This window comes from Alligator mississippiensis, chromosome 7, assembly GCF_030867095.1.
Source record: "Alligator mississippiensis isolate rAllMis1 chromosome 7, rAllMis1, whole genome shotgun sequence".
In the NCBI taxonomy this organism is placed as follows: Eukaryota; Metazoa; Chordata; order Crocodylia; family Alligatoridae; genus Alligator; species Alligator mississippiensis.
In genome coordinates, this window is record NC_081830.1 from 64,472,706 (window position 1) to 64,496,976 (window position 24,271).

The following is a 24,271-nucleotide window of genomic DNA, read 5'->3' on the forward strand; positions in this document are numbered from 1 at the left end:
AGATTAGTCTACATTTTCTTAGCCTTGTCAATGATCAGTGCATGCCAGAAGCCCACACAGCTAACAGAGAGCAGGACATCAGCTTTGTGGGGGTCTGGAAGCTAGAGGTGAATGTCAGACACAAAGAAATCTTGTAACTACAGATCTTGAACTTTAGACCTTAAGACCATTAATGCCTGACAACTTCACACTGTGCTGTAATTTGGAAAATGTCAAAAAAAGCACAAATTGGGATTCCAGGCAATGGCAAGGGGTGATGAGGTCTGTCCAAAAAGTGACAAACACCATCCCCAGGGCAAATAAAGCTAGCCACATGTAATCATTGCCAGCTGCTTCACAGGCAGAGGCTGGTACCAGCTGTAGGTAGAAGTCACAGGTCTAGCAGTTTGAAAGGACAGCCTTCAAGGAGAACTCTTGTTGAAATAAAAATTACTGGAGGCTACTATAAAACAGCAATAAACCCACAAGAGCATAACCTGACTCTGTCTACTAGATTATACGTGGTATATGTGGGGACAGTTTCATTTTGTATAGAACAAAAAGTGTTCATCACTGCATTCCAAAAATGAATAAACACTTTTTTAATGGCTAGTAATTCCACCATCTAGAAACGGTCTCTTTTATTCAGTTCTGGCTCAGTTTACAGTTTATGCAAAACTGACTTTTTGCATTATTTAGATATGGTATTTACTTGAATCCAAGACAAGGTTCTTTTCCCCAGTCATCAAGTGGGGAAAAAAAGCCTCACTGCTTAGATTTGAGTACTGGCTCAGGGCCAATGCTTGCCCCAGGCTGGGGTACCTCATGCAGCAGGGGTGGGGCGGGATGGGGGTTCATGGGCCGACCCATGGTGTGTGATTTGCAGGGAAATGTGGGGGAGACCACACAGCCTTCTCTCCTGGCTGCCAGTTCCCCACTGCTTAGTTTCAGCTCCAGTCACTCTGGTCCTGATTCAACCAGGCCCAGAGCTGCTTCTGTTGCTTCTTCCTGGCTGGGCCAGCCCAGGCCAAGCCAGGGCCACTGCTGTCTGCCCCGGAGCTAGAGCTGCTGCTCAGAAAGCAATCAGCAGGGTGGTGCAAGGGGTGGAGGGGGATTTGGGATGACAGATGATGGGGGGAGCAGGCACAAACATAGGGGGCATGGGATGAGGGTCCCTTGTCCCCTACCACTGCTTTGCGTGGGTCGAATTTAAAGCAACCGTCCAATAATTAGATTCTAGACATGGAAAAATATAACACATTTATATTTTTTCCATGTCTAGAACTGGCCTAATCATGATTTATATATCCTTAACCAGGCCCAGCTGTTAACTCCCAAGATAAGCAGTTTTGTTTTCCTCTTGGGATTTGCTTACATTTTCTAAGTATTAACATTTTCTAAAATGATTCTCTGTTTCTGAGGAACCTTATTAGCTTTTTTTCTCCAATTCTGGCTGTGGGCCAGAATCACTCTGTCACATCTCCTGCAAATATGTTTGACAGGGCACACAGTGCTTTCCACTGATTTAGATTAAGTCCATTTGGATCACTTTGAGAGGTAACTGAAACTTTATTTGTGTGACCACTAGAGGGCAGAGGGAGTATAACAACTGTCCTGGCTCAGTTTGTCACTGTTGCAATAGCAAGTATTTCACTTTTAACCATTTTTCTTGAGCATTCCAATCTTTACTATTTATGCATATTTTTGTTTGTTCATCCAAAGACAGTGACTCATGTTTTTCTCCAGTGTCACAACTCCTATAAAGCTTTAGGAGCATTTATTAATTAAATGGTGTTTTCCCTACAGCTAAAAAACTGTCAAAAATAATCATAGGTAAGATCATAAATTTTGTTATTTAACATACAAGATCCTGATAAAAAACAAAATAAAACATTAACTAGTAAGTCAATAATGAAGAAAAAGATTTATTATCCTTTGTATTAGGCAGACAAGGTTCCTTGGGTGAATTTGATATCTTTTATACTTTTGTCCCTATTTCCTCTTTTCTCTTGGATGTCTCATCTTCAGTTCATACCCTTATAGCAAATTATGGTTTCATTTGGATTTAAACAAGGAACCTGATGACATCTGCAAGTGAGTAGGCAAAGCTGACATTTCAGGTAGCCTCAGAGCCAATTTACAGAAGTACTTAAAAATCTGACTGTATCAGACACAAAGCAGAACAGGCAATATTCCCCTCAAATATTCTCTAATGATTTGAGCTGAAAATGGGTAAATATTAATGCACTAAAATATCATTATTTGAATTATCTCAGGCAACCCAAAAGTGTCTTCATAGATTACTTGTGTCAGACGCATGAACAGTCCATACTAAGAAATAGAGGTTTGGATCTTAATGCTTTGCAATACTATTACACATCTTAATCCTTTTCACTCAAATCCATGATGGAAAGCTTTCTCAGAACTCAGTAACTGAAGAGATCCTGAAGTGTAAACTCAGCAGTTCTGGCAAAGAGAAGATTGAGATGCAAACATTGCTCACTTCAGTTTCCCCTATAGCTGCAGTTATTGAGTTTTACATTCTGCCTGAAGCCAATACTTGGCCTTTTGTTCACGATCCCAAAATTTTAGGAGGCAGAAAATCTAAGACCTCGATCACTGCATATCAGAGGATCTTCATATGAAGTACAAAGTAAACTAACTTAGTTCCTGGACCCTACTTGCTCCCAGTAGCAGTCTACTTAACATAGCACATAAAGGAATGTTCATATTAAGATGCATCATCTTCCCAGTTAATATCAACAGAAATACAGATACCAAGATTGAAATCCAGTCAACTGCATTTCACTGAATAAATAAATGTATAGTACATCATCCAAAAGATATGTTGCTTTTCATTTGCGTTTTCAGCTTAAATTCATGCTATAGGATAATCTGCAATTTCAGTCTGCCTGATTCAGGACAAGTGGTTCCAATATCACAATTCAGTTCCTGTTTCCCCTATTACCTGACTAGGATAGGAAAAAGAGTCAGAACTTTTTTCAGGTATAGTTTTCCGCCACTCGGGCCACCTGCTCAGCATCTCTGGTTGTCATGGCAAAGAAAAGAAAGCCAACACTCCACCTACTCCTTTGTACCATGAAAGGGAGGGGCTGGACAGTGGGTATTCTCTTCTCTGTGCTGTTCCTAATAACTATAGGTAGCAAGTCAGGAATGAAAGAGTGCTATTTTTGTTCTCTTACTCTACTGGACCAGAATGAAGCAAGGTCTTCATATGAGTCCCCTATGACCAATGCTTACAGACAGAACAATCTCAGGAGAAGGATTATATGTGCAAAATCTCAATTCATTAAAAAGATCTCTCAATACTGTTAGCTGGATTTCAGAACTGTATTAACACACTAAAGTTTTCAAAATGTTTTCCTTTAGAGAGAAACTAATAAATCAAAAGTGTATTAGCTAAGACCACAGTTCTTTATGATAACCATTTTGAAATTATATGGCAATTTTTCATAAGGCCTTCACTGAATCTCTATAACTGTGCCTGTATTTTTGCACGAATCTTTTCAACCGTCTATTGTTTTCATGTGCATTTTTCATGCCCCAGACCGTCCAAAATGTAAGCATTAAAAAATTTAGCATGTAGTTAAAATTTGCCTTTGCATATGTGATTCATTGACACAGGAAATGCCTATTAATTAGAGTAAAATTAAAAATATTTCCTTTTTAACTTTTATTACAATTATCCTATTAAAATGCATTTGCAAATTTAAAATCTATAAATAGTGGTGCACATGGGAAACAATTCTAGCAATATAGTAAGGGGAAAGAGTGTAGAAAAAGGTGCCTGAATATATACATTAACATGTTTGGTGTGACTGTCTGTTGGAACCTGTATTTTCTACCGCAAAAAATTGCATCATTAATAGGGCCAACGGCATTTTTTTCAAGCAAAATTAAAAATGTATTTCAAAGGAATTAAAGAAATTTAAAAACTGAAAAGCATGCTTTACCTGGCGTGGGGTCCTTTCAGACTTGCTTCTGCACCATTCCCAATCTGAGAGTTCTGGTTTACGACTTTCCTCATGGGACAGCCTTCTCTCTTGTCCTTCCAAAAACATGGATTTCTCAAAATTTCTGACTTCTTCTCTTTTAAATGTTCCTAGTTTGTCAGAAAGGAGATGGTCCATATTCTTGTCTTTCCCAAGATCTTGCTTGATCTCTGTAGTGTCCAGTTTTTTGCATTTATTGGTATCTTTAAGCAAGGAGCTGTCCTCCAAGGGTATGGTGCTGAACTCAGTATTGGTAGAATTAAGAATTTTGCTGCTCTCTTTTTGAGATTCTTTTGTATTTTCACTGTCATAGTTCATCAAGTTGTGATATGATATAGATTTATCATCATCATCATAGTGCTGGTGGTTTTCATCGGATATCTTGTAGATTCCATAACCTTGGTGGAATGACAGATTGAATTCAAAACCTCTCCTTTTTGCTAAACAGAAAGGGAAAATTTTCCATACTTAAAATATTAAACAGAAGGGAGAAGGAAGAAGAAATGTTATAAAATGTATTAAAATAGACTTATTTTCATCTGTAAATAAAAATCAGGAAAAAATAACAGCATTTCTTTATCCTTAAAAGTATGAATTGTTGAGAAATAGCAGAATCATAGCATTTTTCCATTTGTACCATTAGATATATCACTTCTTTCTAAGAGCAAGCTATATGTTCAACTTTTTTGAATGGCCATAAATAAGGAATAGTTTTACCCATCATTTTCTAAAGAGCAGGAGTTTCAAAGTGTAATAAAATCCGTAGAAGAAGTAAAAGCCAAATTATAGTTTATTTGCTATATCTTTTATCCATTTTTTATTTCAGTTGTGGATACTGAGAAATTCTCAGAAATTCTGAGACAAAACAAATACAATTCTACATCAGAAAATAATAGTGTAGTTGAACAAGAGACTTCATATATCAATTATATGGTCTTCAGTATTGGAGTATATATTCTCCAATATCAATACCCTGGCTAACTATGTTTCATCAATGCAGTCTTTAAGTATTAAGAAAGAGTTCTCTTGTTCTTCCCATCAAACAAATATCCTTAGTTTTTTTCCCTGCTATAAGATACAATAATCAATGGCAGGTCTCCTATACAGCTAATTAAGGCATCTCCTTATCAAACCTATATTAAACCATTTTAAAAGAAAAGTACTGGAAACCATTTCTAAAGCATTTATTTGTATACATTATAGTTTTTATTTTTAAAAGATCATGTTTAACTAGGGGCGAAATCACAAACTCAATCATTCTGTTAATAACTGAGAATGGCCTCTAGCATAAACATCTAAAAACAAAGAGTTTCTGTTTAGTTTATTATATAATTGTTGCTTCACCATCTGTCATATGTTTTTCTTTCTAAATATTACGCTAGACTCTGGGCAACACTATCTCGAGTAAACTGTTTTCATGAAAATCTGCAGCCACTCTCTTTGTGAAATGGGTTAAAAGGCCAAGCGTTAGTATACAAATCATTCTAGGTTTGAAGGAAAGGTTTGCAAAGAGAATTAAAGACAGGAAGCAAAGAATGTTTTTCTGAAGATAATGGGCCTTGTTTTCTTCTTAAGTATTATAATACGAACCAGGAAAAAATCCACTGAAGTCAACAAATTTTAGTAGTAGGAAACTGCCAATCATCTTGGGTCATGGTGTATGATCACCCAGGCCTTTGACATACACATCTAGCAGTATGGAGGAGTGGAGTCTGCTCCCTTCCTCTTTAGACCATTGAGAATCCAAAGGCCAGACTGAGTCCAGACATTTGGTGCCTCGATGGCTGTAGTTATGTGCATGTCCAGGAATCAAACCTGACAAAGCAGACAAGGATTCTGCCACTGAACCACAACAGGTCAACAAATTAATATCAGATTAAAGAGTGGATGAGGACAGACCATCAATAGTATGTATGGTTCTAATTTTCAAAGGGAGATTGTCCATTGATTTGAGTTTCCTTTGAAGCAGGTCATAGGCAACAGCAGACTCAGGCCTAGCAAAAGAATCAAACAAGTAGCTCTTGCTGCTGAAATTCTAATATAAAAAAGAAAAACAGTATTATATATGAATATAATTGCAACACAGCATCCTAAATGAAATGCAAAAGAAGTGATATTTTCCTCTGTTACTGTTATTTTCAATAATACATCTGACAGGGACTGCTGCTCCCTTTTTGACTTGCTTATGGTTATTGTTAATATATCATATTTATTATATATTTACAAAGGCTTAATAAGTACAGATGTATTTAATTTCCTCTGGTAAATTTTTTCTTGTAACCTTTATAATTATTGAACGTAAAGCAATGCTTGTGTGCATGATTAATGTAAATGCACTATAATTAAAGGGCATTTTTACATATGCTCTGGGGGTGGGGGGAACGCTTTAATTAGAGTATCTCTGAGAGCCGCTCTAATCAAAGTACCTGCATTGTCTTGTGTATCAGCATCCCTGTGCTTCAAAATGGCAGTGGGAGCACTTTAACTAAAGCTCATTGGATGAGCTTTAAAGTGCCCCCACCGCCATTTTGAAACATGGAGATGCTGGTACCTGAGACGCAGAGGCTGTTGGAGGTCGCTAAGTAGCATGCTCCAGCAGACTCGATTAATCAACTCAGTTAATAATCTGCTCCAATTCACTGTAATTACAATGCATTTGAGTAGCCTCCCCGCACATCTGCAGGAACCCAAAAAGACTTGAGTGCTTATTAAACATCATTTAATAATAATCCCTTTCCTCAGAAAAAAACAGTAGAAAATCTATTTTCTCATTTAGACCTCCTTAATTTGATGTTCTGTCCTATTTTTAATGGGTATATTAGAAACTGAAGACACTACATAGGTAATTGTGACCACTGAGATTTATACCTAAAAATCAGGAGATTCTGACAACAGCACTTTACACAAAACTAAAGTTGCTTCTGGTATTAAGAGCACCCAGAGATGTATCATAACCATAGCTAAAATTTCCTCATCTTGTTCGAAGTCTATCAAAAGAACAATGATGTTTTGTTTTAAAAGCTTATACAATTTCTGCTTGCAGATTTATTTTTTTAGTACCAGATAATGTCTGACTAAAATGTGGCTTAAGCTGTGGGTATAGGTAAGACATCATGAAAAGCAATTTGTTAACCACAAACTGACTCAAATCAATTCCAATTTGTGTTCCTACATGTTAATCTGCTCTAAAAATTGTTACTCATAATCATATTTGCACTAGCAGTCAGAAGGAGGGCCAAGTAAGTGGCTTGGGAAGGGAAAGTGGCTGGAGGGGGGTTTTCTTATATTTTATAAGCATGTAGGGTCAAATGGATATCCAGTGGTATAACCCATATAGAGAAATCTGATGATATAGCCTATCATCCAAATACCGGTAGATGGAAAAACCATGAATTTCTAGCTCTACATGGCCTCTGTAAGCTGAGACATGCAGGGGGAAAATGGTGAGCATGACCAGTAACTAAGTGGAAATGTGTGAGCAATAACTGAGTTCCCAGGTATGTGCCCTCATGGAAAACATAGAACACCATAAATTGATTTTAGATAGCATAACCTTAGACCATGGCAGAGATGTTAGAAGACACAGAATCTGCATCTGGGACAGCCGAGATGGGCAATTGCTAGCAGTGTCAGAACAGTGCCCTAAGCAGCCTTTGCAGCATGGATAGACAGGGAGATGGACACCATAACCCACTTTTACATGGAGGCCCAGCAGGGCTGGCTTTAGCATTTTAGAGGGTCCAGGCAAGTTATTTATGGGAGCCCAACATGCTCAAAATATGACACATGGACTGGGTGAATTCCTTAATTATGTGAACAAATATTTGTGGTAAAGTGTGTTCTAAGCCCCTAGCTTTAACAAACACAAGAGATGTTATGGGTGTTTACACTCTCTTGCTGTTTGCCCATGGCTCTGGTTGTGAATTCATGTCAACACCCAAGGCTGCTCAGTAGCTGCACAGCAGATGTGCAGTTAATGTATTCTCTCATTGACAGGGTTCTAGTAATTCAGGGGTGTGAGGTTATTCTAAATTGAGAAGTGTTTTTGTCTGGCTTTAAATGTGTTTAGTGTGGACCATGAATTTTACTAAGTCATGTCAAACTTCAGCAGGAATGCTGTTTTAGAGAGGGAGCGGTGTCTAGAAGTGGAGGTGAGGGAGCTGGGTGTTGGAATCCTAGATTTTACTAGACACTCTGCTAATGATTTGCTGTATGATCTTGGACAAGTCACTTAAGCTTTCTGTGCCTCAATTCCCCAGATTATAAATCATAATAATAATAATACTGTCCACTCATCTCATGGGGCTTTGAAAGGCTTATGAATATTTATGAAGACCATTTAGAGCCTTCTATGAAAGGTATAAAGGAGAATTGCATATTGGTGCCAACAAGTTACTTCCTAAACTATTACAAAATTTCTTAATAGTGTGTTCCCATATAGCATATTACTTGAGATAGCTTCTCTTCCTGTTTCCCATACTTACTTTTGCTTTCTTCTGAAGAGACAGCATATACATTCCTCTTGCAGTTAATGATGCAGCCACAGGGCAGGTGGATCCAGCGTTCTGATAAAACAAACACTGGGGTGACCGTGGCAGCTAGCAAAGTCAGTAGAAAACTGAATGTTTCAAAGGAAAGGCTTTGAAAATCAACTATGTGCTGGACAACGATTTGTATCTGAAAGGCAGAGTATTAAGAAATTAAATGGCTCCAATCATGTAATATCTTCAGGAACAACAAAAACATCTCATTGTTAATATGACAAAAATAAAAGTCACAGGTTGTTTTAATTGATTTTGTGCTAAGCTTTTGGACTTTCGCTTTCAAGAGATGTTAACCAAAGGTTCTCCCACAATCTCTCTCCCTTTTCTGTATTCCTCAAAATACCTTGTGCTGCAAGTGAGACAATAAATATTGATGCCTGAGTACTGCTCAAGCAGCAGTTCAGACACTGAGCAATTCAAGAGAAACCGCTGAGCCACGCCGATAAGGTACAGAGCATCCCTTACTCTCGGGACACACAAAATTGGACTTCAAATGCTTTATAATTCTGTGTATCAATGGAAAGAGGTGAAGATGCTTATTCCATACAGACTTAGGAGATGAAGATAACACTGAACAACATTCTTAAGCCAGATCTTTTTCACATATTGCACCATTCATATACCAAATCAAAATAATGCTGGAATAATTACAAAGATGTACAGTCTTCATCACTCAGCAGACAAGCTGCAGTTTCTTATCCAGAAACAATTGGCAAAGGGCATGACTCACAACTCTGAGGATTGGGGAGAATCTACCTTAGTCAAACGCACAGATCTCGAAGTCAAACTAATACTTGTGAAAGAGTGTTTAGACCACAACCTATTGAATTTCATTCACCCCTACATTTGGTTAGCTCTATGTAGCTGCATTAGCCTCAGTAGAAGAACCTGGGTGTAAAAATAGAGTATTATTTGGCTATCTCAATCCTAATAAAAGCAAGATACATGGATTTACTGAAGCACAAATCAATTTGTAATGACTTTTGCGGATACAATTAATAGCTGCTGGATAAGTAGCATGCATTTCTGTTTTAATGAATAGCACACAAACTCACATCCTATTTGAAAGAAATGATTGAAAGTAGTAAAAAGTTTGACATTTTACCATCATCGGAAGCCAAAGAATGACTTTTGTCAAAGCAAGGATGAGTGAAAAGCGTTTCTGAGCAAACCCCACAGTGAAGCTCCTGCTCCATGTACTGTTTATGCAATGGGGCTCAAGTCCACTGCTCTCAGCTGCACTTTTTCTCAATGCTGTCTCTGAGCTTGGACAGGCATCTTGGAAATGCTTTAAGGTTTTATCCACAGGGTCCTCTGGAGAAAGGGATGGAGTGGTACTACAGATGGGGGGTGTACCAGGGGTTAGATAGCCTCGGGATATTTCCTGGTAATCAACATAAAGATGCTGTTGTTCATCTGAACACAACAGCTGGTAAGTTAGAGGGACAGAAAGCACAGTAAGGAGGCAGAAGCACAGAGCATAGACAATAAATAAAAACAAGACATAGGAACTGGTGCAGTCAGTGAAGCAACCCCAGGAGGTGGGTGCATAGGTGCCCCAACCACAGAGAGGCAAAATACATATCAGCAAACTGACGATCCAAATCATGAGAATGGCCCATATCACGCTCACTGGCTGTTTGGAGGTTCCCGGACTTATCCTCACCGCTTTGTTGATTGTGTAGAAATTGTACGAAACTATAAGAGAGCCTTTCAGATTGCTAGAAATGCCCTGAAATAAATACAGCAGAGCTGAGGTGGTGCACAGAGATGTAGGGAGTGCCTCGCTGGACCACTGCATGAGCATAAAGATTGTCACTGGCACAACACTTATCAAATCATCCACAGACAGGGAAGTCACAATCACTGAAACAGTGGTTTTGTTTTGCATTTTCAGCAGGGTAACTAGTGAATAAACACTGCCTATAAGAGCAGTGAATGTAATTATAAAAGTCAAGCAAAAAAGAAAAATATTCAAAGTTGTTCCTCCATTGGATTTATCCAGAATGCCATGATTTTCAGGAACAAAGTTTGTCCCATTTAGCGATAAATTATTAGTTGCTACCGACATTGTCCTTAAGGATTTTATTGGGTTTCCTCACTGACTTCACAAGTTTTCATCAGATGTACCTTAACTGTTAGCTCCTCATCACAAGTTTCTTCTTTGTTCTCAAAGACTCTCCCTTTTGGCACCTGATCAGGATACGTTCAGATGTGTCCTCTCTCGCTGTCCAAAGCAACTCATGCTCACAAATCTGGCTCCGTCAAAGGAAACATTAACATATGTACCAAAAAGCATAAAAAAGCAAATCCTCCTTAAAAGAGATATGGGAGGGGGGGTTGGTCTGCTGCTTTATAATCCGTCCAAATAGAAGAGGTTGGCTAAGTTTTGCTCTTGAGGTTAAAAAAAAAAAGCCATTCACTTTTGACAGATGTCAGACAATGTGCTTTTACTTGAGAGTTCCACTGAAATGAAGACCGACATGTTCAAGTCCTACTGGCTCACGGAGAAACATAGTAGAGAATGAGAGGCTCTTTGATTCAGACTGCGCTGTTCAGAGCTGCAGGAGGGAGGAGTCAGATCCAAGCAGGATAACAGAAAAGAGGGAAATGAGTATCTTCTCAGACAGAGCTGCCTCTTAGCTAGATCACAAGCACAAAACAGTGTCTTTGCTAAGCCCCACCTCCAATGCTGACACGAAAATCCAATGCAAATACTCAGATCTGATGTCAGCCATAAATGTCATCCCTTAATACCCAGGCCTGCTCTATGGCTACAGTACAAGCTGCAGAGAGCTGCTTTTTATTTTTACATTTTCTGTACTCAGAGCATGGAAAGGGGGAAGCTGCAGAAGCCTTTATAAAAAGATGAAGCAGAGGTGTGTTTGGGCTTTCAAACATTTTTTTTTAGTCTTACTCTGGCTGTATGCATGCATGCTTGTGTGTGTGTGTGTGCATGTGTGTATTTACTTATTAGCAAAATGTTGTTGCAAATGCACAACAATCAGCACTGCAAGTTGGAAAGTTATGCACTGCCTTTGTGATAGCTCAGCCTTATGCTGAGGAATATAAACTTCTATTTCACAGAAAATCCAATGTGAATGGCATCAAATACACAAGGCACTTGACTAAGTACAGGCAACCCTGCAATGTGAGCATCTTCTGGTGGGTGTAACTGTCTTATAGTTTGTAAATATGATGCTGATCAAAGTGACAAATTGCCAGCATCGGCAACAGACCAGCATCTTGCAGGCAGGAAAGAGTAATGCAATAATTTTGCACAGCTCTGCCTCTCTGCTCTGACCAACAATACTCCTTCTATTAAAAAAAAACATGTTCGGGGGGGGGGGGGGGAGGGGTTCCTTAGCTTTACTGTCCTGTTGTGTAGGATTATTGTAGATATACATGAAAATTCTTGATCAATGTTCTAAACTAATTTCACTTAAAACCTATATCACCAGCCTAATCCTGATCCCCAATCCACCTCCCTTGTGCTGCTTTTTCAGTACAAAACAATGGGCATACAGCTTGACAGCAGATGATGTCTTCAGCATGGTAGGGTGTTAAGTGAAAGACGTGGGACCGCATCCAGTGGGTCCCCAGTTAGCCCTTTAAGGACTACTGCAATTTGGAACAATTTCAAAGCTACTATAAATTGCTCCTCAAGAGCAGCTCAAGGATCAGAAAGCTTCAGAGTGGATTAACAGACCACTCACTTTTCAAGTCTGAAGCTACATCAGACATATCCCAGGACTTGGCTCACATACCTTTCCTTCAGAGTAGAACAGGATTGGAACTGACCCATGTGACTTCCTTGTCCTACAGGACTACTGACTGTGAACATGTGCTGCTCCAGCTGAAGGTTGGGCTCATTCCCTTGAAAGTAAGCTTACAAACTACTGCTGTCCCTGCCTCAAGCCAACAAAAATTAACAGCAGTACTCTTAATGGTGATATGAATAATCCAAGTCTTGTCATAAATATTGTCAAGCAACAGGAGGAGAAACACACATCAACTGTTTTTGGATCATTATTTTTTGGTTTCAGTAGCTGTGCTCTCAATAAGCCTATGCAAAGCAGCTAGTATTCGCTTTGGATTCGGATTCGACTGATTCAGGGGACAGTGATTCAATTTAGTGATTTGAATTACTGTCCCAAATTGATTCAACCAAATCTGGTTCAGAGATTCGCCCACCACCAAATCTCCAATTTGGTCCCATCCCTTGTCTACTCTCCCAGCCCCATCAATGGCTGCCTCGCGCGGCCCCAGCTCCCAGATATTTGGAAAAAAAAAAACCCAGCACTCACCAGCTGCTGCCAGGTGTGGGGGGCAATCCCCGCTACCACCCACTGCCCCATGCTGCGTGGGGGGCTCTGTCACAAGCCCCCACCCCCCACCTGCTCTCGCAGTCCCAGTTTCCAGCTCTTTAAAAAAAAAGGAAAAAGCCCTGCACTTACCAACTGCTGTAGGTGGGGCGGGGGGGGGGTGATCCCCGCGCCCTACTGCCCCACACTATTTGGTGGCGCTCTGCTATGAGCCTCCAAAAGCCCTGAGGCCACTGGAGCAGCTGGTAAGTATGGGGCTTTTTTTTAACAGCTGGGAGGTGGGGCAGCCATGGGAACAGTGGGAGGGGGTCAGGGGCACTCAGGGGGGCTGGGGGAGCAGGCAGGGGATGGGACCCCCCCTCCTCTGCCCCCTACTTACCAGCATGGAGTCCGGGTCCAGCTCCCTGTGGCAGGGAACGGGGACTGCCCAAATCTCCAAAGTTCTCTGACTTTTCCAAATCAATTTGGAGAGCTTCAAATCGATTTGGACCTTTTATTGGTCTCCTGATTCAATTCAGATTTGGAGGTTTTGCCACTGAATCAGGCCGAATCTCCTCCGAATTGAATCAGCACCCGAAGCTTTGCACAGCCCTAGCTCTCAACTTCCTTCATTCTTGTATTCCCTGCACATTCTCTCACTGGATGCATGAACTGTTCTCCCTTGCCACATTTCTATGAAGGGAACTTGATGTTCTTTAGAGACTATTTCAAAAACCCTTAGATTTTTTTTTCCCATTGGGAAATGTTTCTTTGTTACTTCTTGCATCATGAAATGTTTTACTTGCATTTACAGTAGGTCTGACTGCTATGCCAGCTGCTTTGGGTCTAGCTGAGAAATCAAATACAATGTTTATGAAAACTCCTGGTTCAAAATCTCAATTACTGGATGATCTCCTATGCACATGTTTTCACTGATGTAAAGACCGCTCTCTTATTTCTTCATACGAAGCCTTCATACTTTCTGTAAGTGTTGAACCCTTTGGTAAAAGCAATTTCCCCTGCTTATTTGGAAAGAAATGCTTATTATAGTTTTTAAAGGAAAAAATCTCTCTCAGATTTTTTAATCTCCTTTCTTATCAAGTACAAGCAATTTATAAGTAAATTCTGCTTCACTTGCCATTCAGTATATTAAATGACCTGATCTATACCTTGCCAATCTTTGTGACAAGTTTAACTGAAAACTACAACAGCTTCATGAAGTTGCATACCTTTACAAAACTAAAATACTTAAGAGATTAACTTTGCCATTAATTTTACCTAAAATGCAAGCCAGTTCAAATTGAGTCAACTTCTGATAAAGACACACAGAAAGCTTCTTTCTTCCAGTGCAAAAGATGGAACTTTGCTGGAATAAGAAACACGGTTTAATTCCCTAAACCTGTACTCACTCTCACTCCATTGTAGAGCCCCAGCCACACATCCTGGTTTCCTTACACAGTTGTTAAGTAATAATATGCTTGTCCTCATACCACCCACATCTTCTTTCTCATCTCTAAGTGAAACCAGCATTAATCAGAGAGCAGGGACCCTATGGAAGCTTGTGTGCCCAGCTTAACACTCTAAAAGCCTCCAAGGAATATGGAGTAGGGTCAACACAGGGAATATGGTCATTCTCTAGCATTCATCTCAGAAAAAGGTTCTAGGCTAAGTAAAGAGTCAAAAAACCCAAGGCTGAATCGATTCAAACATCTCAGGTTAGTCTAAACTGCAAAGACTGAACTGCTACGCAAGTGAATAGACATTCACGTTTGATTCCAGAAATGCAGCAACATGCCTGCAGTGACTTAGGCCAGAAGTGGGAGGGGAGAGGCGGGGGGGTACTAGAACATGCCTTCCTGCTCAGCTAGAGCAGACAACTTGGGCCAAGGATAGCTTACCCACCCTGCAAGAGTGGTGGGGGGAGGAGGGATGCAAGGGAGGTGCAAAGCATCCTGGGATGCTGGGGGACTGTGAGTTAACTTGAATCAGGAGGGGATCTGGGACAAAAGTTCAATAAACTGATTTAACCTAAATAAGTGACGTTTGATACTACAGAAAAGCTCCATTATCCAGCACCCATGGGAAATGGGGGTGCCAAATAACCAAATGTGCCAGTTATCTGAGGCATCTTTGCTTATTCGGGCAAAGACACTCCTCCTGCCATGTCCAGTGCATCCATATCTCACATTAACCATGCTGCCCCTCCTGCCCCTATCCTGGTGTCAGTGTGCTAGGGGAAAGGGAGGGGGTGCTCCGCAAAGGCTGCTTTCCCCCAGGCTGTGGGATTCGATAAAACTGGAAGTCTCACTTCTGGTTTCCCTTTTGCCACATTGACCGGCATCAACTGGCATGCTGGTTAATAGAACATGCTGGTTAATGAAGTGCCGGTTAATGCGGCTTTTACTGTACATTCATTCACGTTTATCTTAAAATAGTTTCAACCATTTTGACAGCAGTGTATATACACGGAACTTCTGTTGTCTTACAGATTTGAACCGGTTTCCAATCACTTGTACCAGTTTGTGTGTAATTTCTGTCCCTAATCCTAAAGGGAGAGGCACAAAAAGAGTACTTTTCAGCTTCTGGGAGAAACCTAAACAGAGAAGCCACATGCTGATTGGATCAGTAGGTTGTCACCTGCAATGGACTGTTGATATAGCCATGCAATGACAGTAAAAGAAAAACCCTTCGCAAAAATCTTATTGGGCATAGGCTACGTGTAGGGGGTGGTATGGGGAAGCCCCTTAGATTGGCCACTGCAGAAGCCGCCGCTGGCTTCTGCAGGCAGCCACTGCTTGCACCTGCCCCCCACCATCCCCTTGCTGCCGATGCATCCAGCGGCATCTGTGGTCAGTCCCCACTCACCATTCACCCCCCGTTCCCACCACCGACACCAATGATGGCAGCTGTGGGCTGTCCCCACTTGCCACCACAGTGCCCCAGTCTTGTTCATGTTATTGGGTATAGACAGACAAAATAACTTATACCAAGTAAAAAAGATGAGGAGATTTGCTGGGCATTAAACTCATCTGCTGTAACTGGTGTGTCTGCTCTATCCTGTGGTAAGTGGAAACTAAACCAGGCCTAACTAAACTTAACAACTAAACCAGTAGTTTGAAACAACTGCTCAGTCATTGCAGTTTAACTTAAACTTGCTACAGAATGGAACTGATATGCTGAACAGTTATAGCATTCAACTTAAACCCCAGCAAATCCCCACTCTGTTTAACTTGGTATAATTTCTTTATCTGTCCATATCCTCAGTAGGAAGCAGAAGGCATAGTTCATTTCTGGCAAACCCTCACTGGATGCACTTTGTGTTTGTATAATACCTAAGGGCAAGATGTTTCTGTAGGTTGCCTAAGACATATATTATTTATTTCATTTTCCTCTATATTATTTAACCTCTCAAATGCTGAATGTTTTATTCCTTTCCTAATAAATGTGTCACACTGGGAGGTGCTGTTTGGTAGTTCATAGATTTTAATCTGCCTATGATGTATTACTCATTTGTCAGCTGCTCTGCATTGGATAGATATTGGTTACACAAGATGAAGCATCAGGCATAGGTTTAGAATGAACCGAGGGATTGTTTGCACTAAAACCAAAGATTTAACTCATGTTAAGTTTGTGGGTTAAATTTCCAGTAATGAAAGCTCATTGCTGTAACAAAATTAATGCTGTGTGAAATATCAAGCTCTCCATACTCATTGGTAATAGACACTGCAATGCTCTGCAAACCTATAAATTGTCAGATACACGCATAATTCATGACCCGAATGCAGAATACGAGCAGCCAAGTTTCAAATTGTTTTCTTTCTCTCTCTCTCTCTCTTTACCCATCAAATTGCAGAAATATAGCAAGAATTAGAAAGAAAAACATGGGCAATCCAGGGTGCACATGTCTTTCAGAGGCTTTCAGTGTTCTCAACCTTATTGGGCTTAATTTAACCATAAGGACTAAGGGCAAACATTCAAAAGGCCTGACCCTGAATTGATTCAATCTTTGCAAGTTAGTCTTTGCAAGTGTACAGACATTCCCCCTGGACTGAGGAAATGCAGGCACATGCCTGCAGTGGCTCAAGCTAAAAGCTAGGGGGCTTTAGTGCTTCCCTTCCACAGTGCTGAGCTGAGGGTGGGGGGTGGCCAGGCCCCAGCAGGATGCTCTGATTAGGGAGGGGTGTAAACCCCCACCTGCCTGCACAGTCCCAGACATTTGCCCACTCACTGCTCAAGAGGCAGGAGTCCAGCCCCCAGCTAGCACTCTGGGGGGGTGGGGGGGGGGTGGAGTGCATGCATCTGTTGATGATACTGAGCTTTTCAGTCTCCCTCTCCTTGCTTGTCCATACTGTCTGCAACAAACCTGACAGGCTAGGGAGCCAGCAGGGAGCTGATAACACAGCGTTTAGCAGCCCATCAAGAAAACAAAAACCTCTCTCTCACTAGTTCAAGCTCTTCTTAAACAGCTTCTTGCAAGGAAGGAATGAGGGACATTACCAGCTGATCTGTTAATTACCTCCAAAAAGCCCTAAGTGGACACTGTCCTGTCTGCCTTTGTCCTGTCCCAGTGAAATTGGAGATGCACACACACAGATACCTGTCAGCATTAGCTAGCATACTACATACCAGGTAGGGTCCATGGGGCTGGGATCCATGCTATGGGAAATGGGAGGGAGGTAGAGAGGGAGGGAAGGGGGAGGGAGGAAGGAATCCCTGCTTGAGCAGCAAGTGGTGAGCCAGGCAGACCCTGCTGTGCCTGCAGGCTCTGCCAGTGCTCTGGCTAAGGAGCAGAGCAGCGGGGCCAGCCCTGCTCTCTGGACTGGACAGCCCAGTCCAGCCCAGCCCAGCCCAGCCTAGGGCTGCAAAGCATTTGTAATACAGGGGGATTCTGGTTTCCAGGAAAGGATCTGGGACAGACATTGCATAAACTGGTTGGACCCAAATAAGTTAAGTCTGATACTACATTCAATGAGGTTTATCTTAAACCAGTTTCAGCCATTTTGAAACTGGTTTATGTGCGCTGAACTTCTGTTCTATTACAGGCTTAAACCAGTTTCTGATCACTTAAAGTGGTTTATGTGTAATGTCTGTCCCTAGCCAAGGTGCGTAGTAACCCACATTTATAAACCCAGTTCTGTAACATAAAAGTTGATGGGTGTATCTATATAAGCATTACTACATCACTCACAATATGAAAGTCAGTGCACAGTTTAGTGTGTACAAAACTCCAAAGATAGGGAAAGTGTGTTTCTGCATTATTTATATATACTCTTTTTCTATGGTGCAGAATTTCTCATTAGCAAATGATCTCAGAGAAGCAATATATTATACATGAAAATCTCATCACTGGCCTGATTTCAAACATCCCTACAAAACAATGACTCTTTCTTTAAAGATTCAGCAGTACTTGACATTCCAGAAAGAATTTTTACCAGACATAGAACATGTAGCAATGCAAAAACACATGTAAATAAGATAAAATATTCATCATACATAGAACACAATAAATACATTATTACAGAATGATACCAGTTTTGAATAGTTGTTATTTTGTTTATATGTTAGGTATAAACATACCTACAAATTCATACAACTGTGGTGTATGAAAACAAAGAATCAAAATGCCTTTGATGTCAGCAATGGGGTGAAACAGAGGTGTGTCTTAGCCCCCATGCTTTTTAAAATCTGCTTTTCATTCCTGCTTCTTCATGCATCCAAGGACAGCAATGATGGCACTTATCTTTGAACCAGACTAAATGGAGACTTGTACAACACTGTTGGAAGTCAGTCGCTGTTATGAGTCAGTGTCATAATTTGCTGATTGAAAGGTACTTACTCCTGTTAATAGATCTTCTGATATCAAGTATAAGACAAAAATAATTTGGAAATTTAATTTTGTACTGAAAATATTAAAAGTAGGTAAAGCCACCCCATTTACTATTTTATCCAGATTCAAAAATAGTATGACACATTTTGGCTTTAAAAATTGTGCTCCCAAAATTATGACCAGAAATAGAAGTGACGTTTTGCCATGGAATTTCAAAGAATATATAATGTATGTGTAACCCTTCTGCCTTGTACCAGTTGGCAGCAAGAATGGCCGGTTCACATTTCAGGATACGCAATAAGCCATATCAATGGCTTAAGCTCCCCCCACCACAAATCTGGGAACACTACATTTGCTGGGGTGTCCCACATAAACAAAGCCCCCTCCTTGCAAGCAGTATAAACACAAAAGTACAGATTTATTACAGAAAATAAAGGCAAAAAACCCCAAAGGAAAACACCAAATAAAATTTAAAACACTATTAACTACAAGACAAAGTCTATAGGTTGCTCCCTCTTGGGGAAGCTGCACTCACGTCCAGACAGTCTGGGGCTTAGGGGCTACCCCAAAGGTAGTTCTGAGGTCCTGTACCCCCGTAGCCCTGAGAGAACAAGGAGCAATGGTTTCAAGTTGCAGCAAGGGAAGTTTAGGTCAAATGTTAGGAAGAATTTTCTTACTAGGAGGGTAATAAAATACTGGAACAGGTTACCCAGAGAGGTGGTGGCAGCTCCATTCTTGGAGGTTTTGAAAACTCAGCTGGACAAAGCTTTGGCTGGGATGATCTAGTTGGGGATGGTCCTGCCTTCAGCAGGGGGTTGGACTAGATGACCTCCTGAGGTCCCCACCAACCCTAATTTTCTATGATTCTATACCTGCCCTTCAGCAATGGGCTGGAGAGTGGGGCCTGTCCTGAAGAGTCTTATGAACTGCTCCTTGGGTTTGCTGCACCATGGGGAGCTGCTCGAGAGTGTGGGTCCTTCTGCGTTACAAGGAGCCCCACTGGAGAAGTGGTAGAGCACTGACCTCCCCTTCTGCATGGTGGCTTTGAGGGGCAAACTGTGGCTTTTGTCAGCATACCCCACCCCAAAATTCCTTGTCCCAATCTCAGCTCTGCTGAGGCAGAAAACTGCAAAAGAACTCGGAGGAGGGGTCAGGCCTCTACCACACTGAGCCCTGAATCAACAACAAAAAGTACCCTGTCTCACCCTGGCCTAAACCACGCCAGACTCTACTCTGGCCCAAATCTGCCAGCCAAACATACAGCTGGGGTTTAGCCTTATAGCCAGGCTGAGACACAACAGCTGTGAAACAGCAAAAGGGGCCCAAGCCTATGTGGCTGCGGCCTGGACATTCAGTCTCACCTATACCACTATAGGTCACCTCTCCAGCAAAGAGGGGGGAGACCCCCACCCCCACCATGGGGAGCAGTTTCTCTGCCTCCCAATTCAGCTTTGCAGCTCTTAGAAGCCCCAGGAGAAAAAGAGAGACAGCCTTAGTTGAGACGTTTTCATATACCTGATGTGACATACCCAAGCCTTGTCCAAACAGGGAGTTCCACACTCCAACCTCTCTCTTACTCAATCTGCCTGGAGGAGACTTTGCTCCCCCTGGCCAATCAGGTCAGACGATTTTGCATATCTTACCCAGATGCAAGACATCAGCTTTCCATGTGCAGAATATGTGGCCAGAACAACATGTTTGCTCCTTAAAGCAAAAGGCCAGAGGAGAAAAGGGGAAAAAGGAAAAAAAGATAAGTACAGGAAATACACACACACTGCACAACCACCAAAGGCACACACCTTGCCATATACAGCACAGGTGTGTGTACATGTTACATATATATCTGAGTTGTAACCTATCATGACACCGTGCAAGGAAAATTTTGTTTCACTGCTTGAGAGCACAGATCTGCTCTTCTATCATTCTGCTTCGATCACAGATTGTAGACACCCTCCATTAACACATGCCAATTTGAGGCTGTTACTGTTTATACTTCCCATGGCATTGGCACATGCTGCAGTACACTGTCCCACTTTCTCCAATGAAAAATGATCAGATAGGAACTAAAACATTGGAATTGATTCTGGCATCACTTTACACTGAAGCACTGGGGTGTACCTATTCATGTCAATCACCCGGTAGCAATGTGAAACTGCTATAGGCTCAGAACTCATACTGTTAGTGATCTGACAAACATCTTACTTGTGTGACAGATGCCCAGTGGAATTGTGAAATGAATTTTCTTTGCCACCCATCTTCACCAGACTACAAAAGTGAATGTCATAGAAGAAGCTGCCAGCAGCTTTGTCAGGTTGGCGAGATGACTGCGAGGTAGGTATAGCTAAATGTAGGTAGCACAAATACCCACTACACAGAAGTCAGGGGTATTGCATTCTCAGAAAATGCCAGTATAGTAAGATCAATATGAAGGAAGGAGGTAATAGTGAAATGAGCAATTTGGGGAAAGACCATGGCAAAATGGAGGAGAACAGCAGGGACTAGAAGTAATCTCAGGAGAATGAGAGTGATTTGGGCTCCAATAAGCAGAAAGAAAGCAATGGGAGCAGAGCTTCTAACCAAGAATGGGGCAGAGGGCAACCTGAACTCCAGAGAGTATGACAGGTAAGAGTTTTGGAGGTTGCTGGGATGGGATGGTTGAGTCCTTGGGTCAAAGCAATACACAGCGCTACTGCTGTCAGGCAGCCAGTGGTTCAGTCAGTGGTAAAGGAGACACTGGCAGGTGAGGCTGTGCTTACATGGAAACACAACATGCCAAAAGCGCAAGAATGGCAAAAGACAAATGTGGCTGCACAAGGGGTTTCTAGGATTCCTTAACTCCAAAATGAAGGCATGCAGGCAATGGAAAAATGTGTCGGTCATCAAGGAAGCTTTCCAGCAAGAACCTGCAGGGACAAATCAGGAAGGCAAAGATAAAGAAGGAGCTGCACCTGGTGAAGGAAATTAAAACAACAAGAAGAGGTTCTATAACTATCTTGGCCAGAAAAGAAAGACCAGAGAAGTTGTGATTGACTTCATCCCAGGGTACTGAAGGAACCGGCAGAAGAGATCTCAGAGCCCTTGGCAACAATATTCATGAAGTCATAGGAGACAGATGAGGTACCAGAGGAATGGAAAAGGACCAGTGCAGTGCCCCTCTTTTAAAAGAGCAGAAAGGAGGCCCCGGGAACTACAGACTGGTTAGCCTCACTTCAGAACCCAGGAAGTTACTAGAGCATGTTCTTAGGAAGTCAGTCTGCAAGCATCTGGAGGAGGAGAGATTGATCACAAGCATCCAGCATGGATTTACTAAGAATGAATCTTGTCAAACAAACTTGATCTTCTTTGACAAAGCAATTACTTGGATGGATGAAGGTAATGCAGTGGATGTAATGTATCTGGACTTCAGCAAAGCTTTTGACAAGGCCTCGCATAACTTCATTAAAAACTTGGGGAAATGTGGGCTGGACAAAATTGATATATGGTGGACTGACAACTAGCTCAGTAACTATTAATGATTTGCATGCTGGGATTGAGAGCTTCTTGAGCCAGTTTGCCAACAACCTACGGGAAGAAACTAGTAAGAATTGTGAACACTTTGGAGGATGTAAGTGCAATTCAGAAGATTTCAACAGATTGTAAAGCTGGGCTGGAGCTAACAGGATGAAGTTCAGTGCTGACAAAGGCAAGGTGCTACACCTCAGGAAGAATAATAAAAGATATGACCTGGTGACACCTGGTTGGAAGGCAGCACTATGGAGAAGGATCTGGGAGTCTTTGTAGATCAGAGATTCAATAAGAGTCTTCAATGTGATGCAGCTGCACAAAAGGTGAATGCAGTTTTGGGATGCATGAATAGAAGTATTAGGTGCAAGACACAGGAGGCAATAGTGTCTCTCTACTCAGCACTGGTTAGGCCTCATCTAGGCTGCGTATGTGGAGTTTTGGGCTCAACATTTTCAAAAGGATGTGGAGAAGTTAGAGAAGGTCTAGAAATGGGTGACAGAAATGATAAAGGGTTTGGATGGGAAGTCATATGAGGAGAGGCTGGAGGAGCCAGGCATACTCAGCTTACGGAAAAGGCACTTAAGAGGAGACATGATAGAAATCTTCAGATACTTGAAGGACTGCCATAAAGAAGAGGGAAAACACCTTTTCTCTCACTGCATACAGATCAATGGCTTGAAGTTGTAGCAAATTAAGTTTGGATTCGATATCATGAAAAACGTCTTTACTGTTAAAATAGTGAGGCAGTGGAAAAGACTGCCTGCCTAGGAAACTTGTGGACTGTCCATCACAGGAGGTGTTCAAGAAGAGGTTGGATAGCCACTGGTTGGGGATGTTCTAGGCACAGCTACGCCTGTGTTCTAGTATAGATATTTCCCACGCTTCTGGGTTTTGCCGGGTGCTGCACAGAGCTGGGAGGGAATTTCTCATTACCCGCTTCCCACCACATGTCTGGGGGTGTGTTGCCTGTAGCCAAGGCTGAGGATTTTGACAGGTGTGTACCCATGTTCCTGCTGAGACAAAAACTTGGATGCTCCTGATTGGAGGGTCTTGACTCTCTGCTCAGGGTCAGCTGATCACCATATTTCTCACCATATTAGAGAGAATTTTGCCCCATGGTCAGCTTGGTGGAGACTGTAGGAGTTTTTGCCTTCCTCTGTGGTGTGGCCCTCTTCCTAGGATCTCTTGAGCATATTTTAACCACTTTTGAAGCAGCAGGGCATTGGCTACTGTGTTCCTCTGCTTTGCTTGTAGCAGGTAAGGTTGTTATATCTTGTATTGTGTAAGGATTGACTGTGTAATTTTGCTAAGAGGTTGGCAAATGGATTTGTATAGGATAGTTTGGATAGGGATGATCCTGCCTCAGGCAGGGGGGTTGGAATTGGAAACATAAAGAGGTGCTGTCCAGCCCTACTTTTCTATGATTCTACATATATCTTCCTCCAGTGACTGATCTCCTGTTATAAATATGACACTTTATGAATATTTTAAATTTTATTGAGTATTTCATACAGCTGTACCAGTAAGTACATAGCAAATCACTAAACAGAGTTACTGTGCTTTATCGGTAGGGTGACCATATTTCCCCAATTTCAAAACAGGACACTCTGCTCCCTGGCGCATACAGCTGTCTTTGAGCTTTAGTCTCAACTGAGCATGCCAAAGTGCATGTTTGTGTGAAGGAGTGGCAAGCGGGGGATGAAACTATCCTGGTTTTGTCAGTGCAGATTTGTTTTAAAAACCAGACCCAGGCATCCTTCTGAAAATGGGACAAAATGATAGGACCAAAATGATAGGATGCCCTGGACAGGTGTTTCAAATGAGGCTGTCCTGGCAAAAACAGGATATATAGCCACCCTTTCTGGGAGGAAGGGTGTACAGTAATAATGTTCCTAATTTAGGTACTGATGAACAAAGCATATGGGGTTAAAAATGTATGTCACTTTGATTAAGTACCCCTGAACCTGAATCAATTCAATCTTTGAAGTTTAGTCTAACCTAGTAGACATTCACTTTTGATTCTGGAAATACAGCCACATGCCTGCAGTGGCTCAGGCTAGAAGCTGGGGGGGGGGGGGGGGATGCTAGAGCAAGCCCTCC

The 24,271-nt window shown here is 41.6% G+C and overlaps 1 protein-coding gene across 2 annotated transcripts in view; it reads right to left on the minus strand.

Moving 5' to 3' along the window:
- Nucleotides 1-11,806, minus strand: part of GPR149 (G protein-coupled receptor 149) — a 34,622-nt gene extending 22,816 nt beyond the window's left edge. The window contains exons 1-3 of one of the 2 annotated variants that reach the window (XM_019491852.2): nucleotides 9,642-11,806; nucleotides 8,477-8,669; nucleotides 3,954-4,390 (exon numbers count right to left, since the gene is read on the minus strand). In XM_019491852.2, coding sequence (XP_019347397.1) covers nucleotides 3,954-4,390; nucleotides 8,477-8,669; nucleotides 9,642-10,607 — 1,596 coding nt within the window. In that variant the 5' untranslated portion in view covers nucleotides 10,608-11,806. Of the gene's footprint in view, nucleotides 1-3,953; nucleotides 4,433-8,476; nucleotides 8,670-9,641 lie in introns of both variants that reach the window. The other variant, XM_006263878.4, reaches the window with a different exon arrangement.
- Between the last annotated feature and the right edge of the window lie 12,465 nt (nucleotides 11,807-24,271).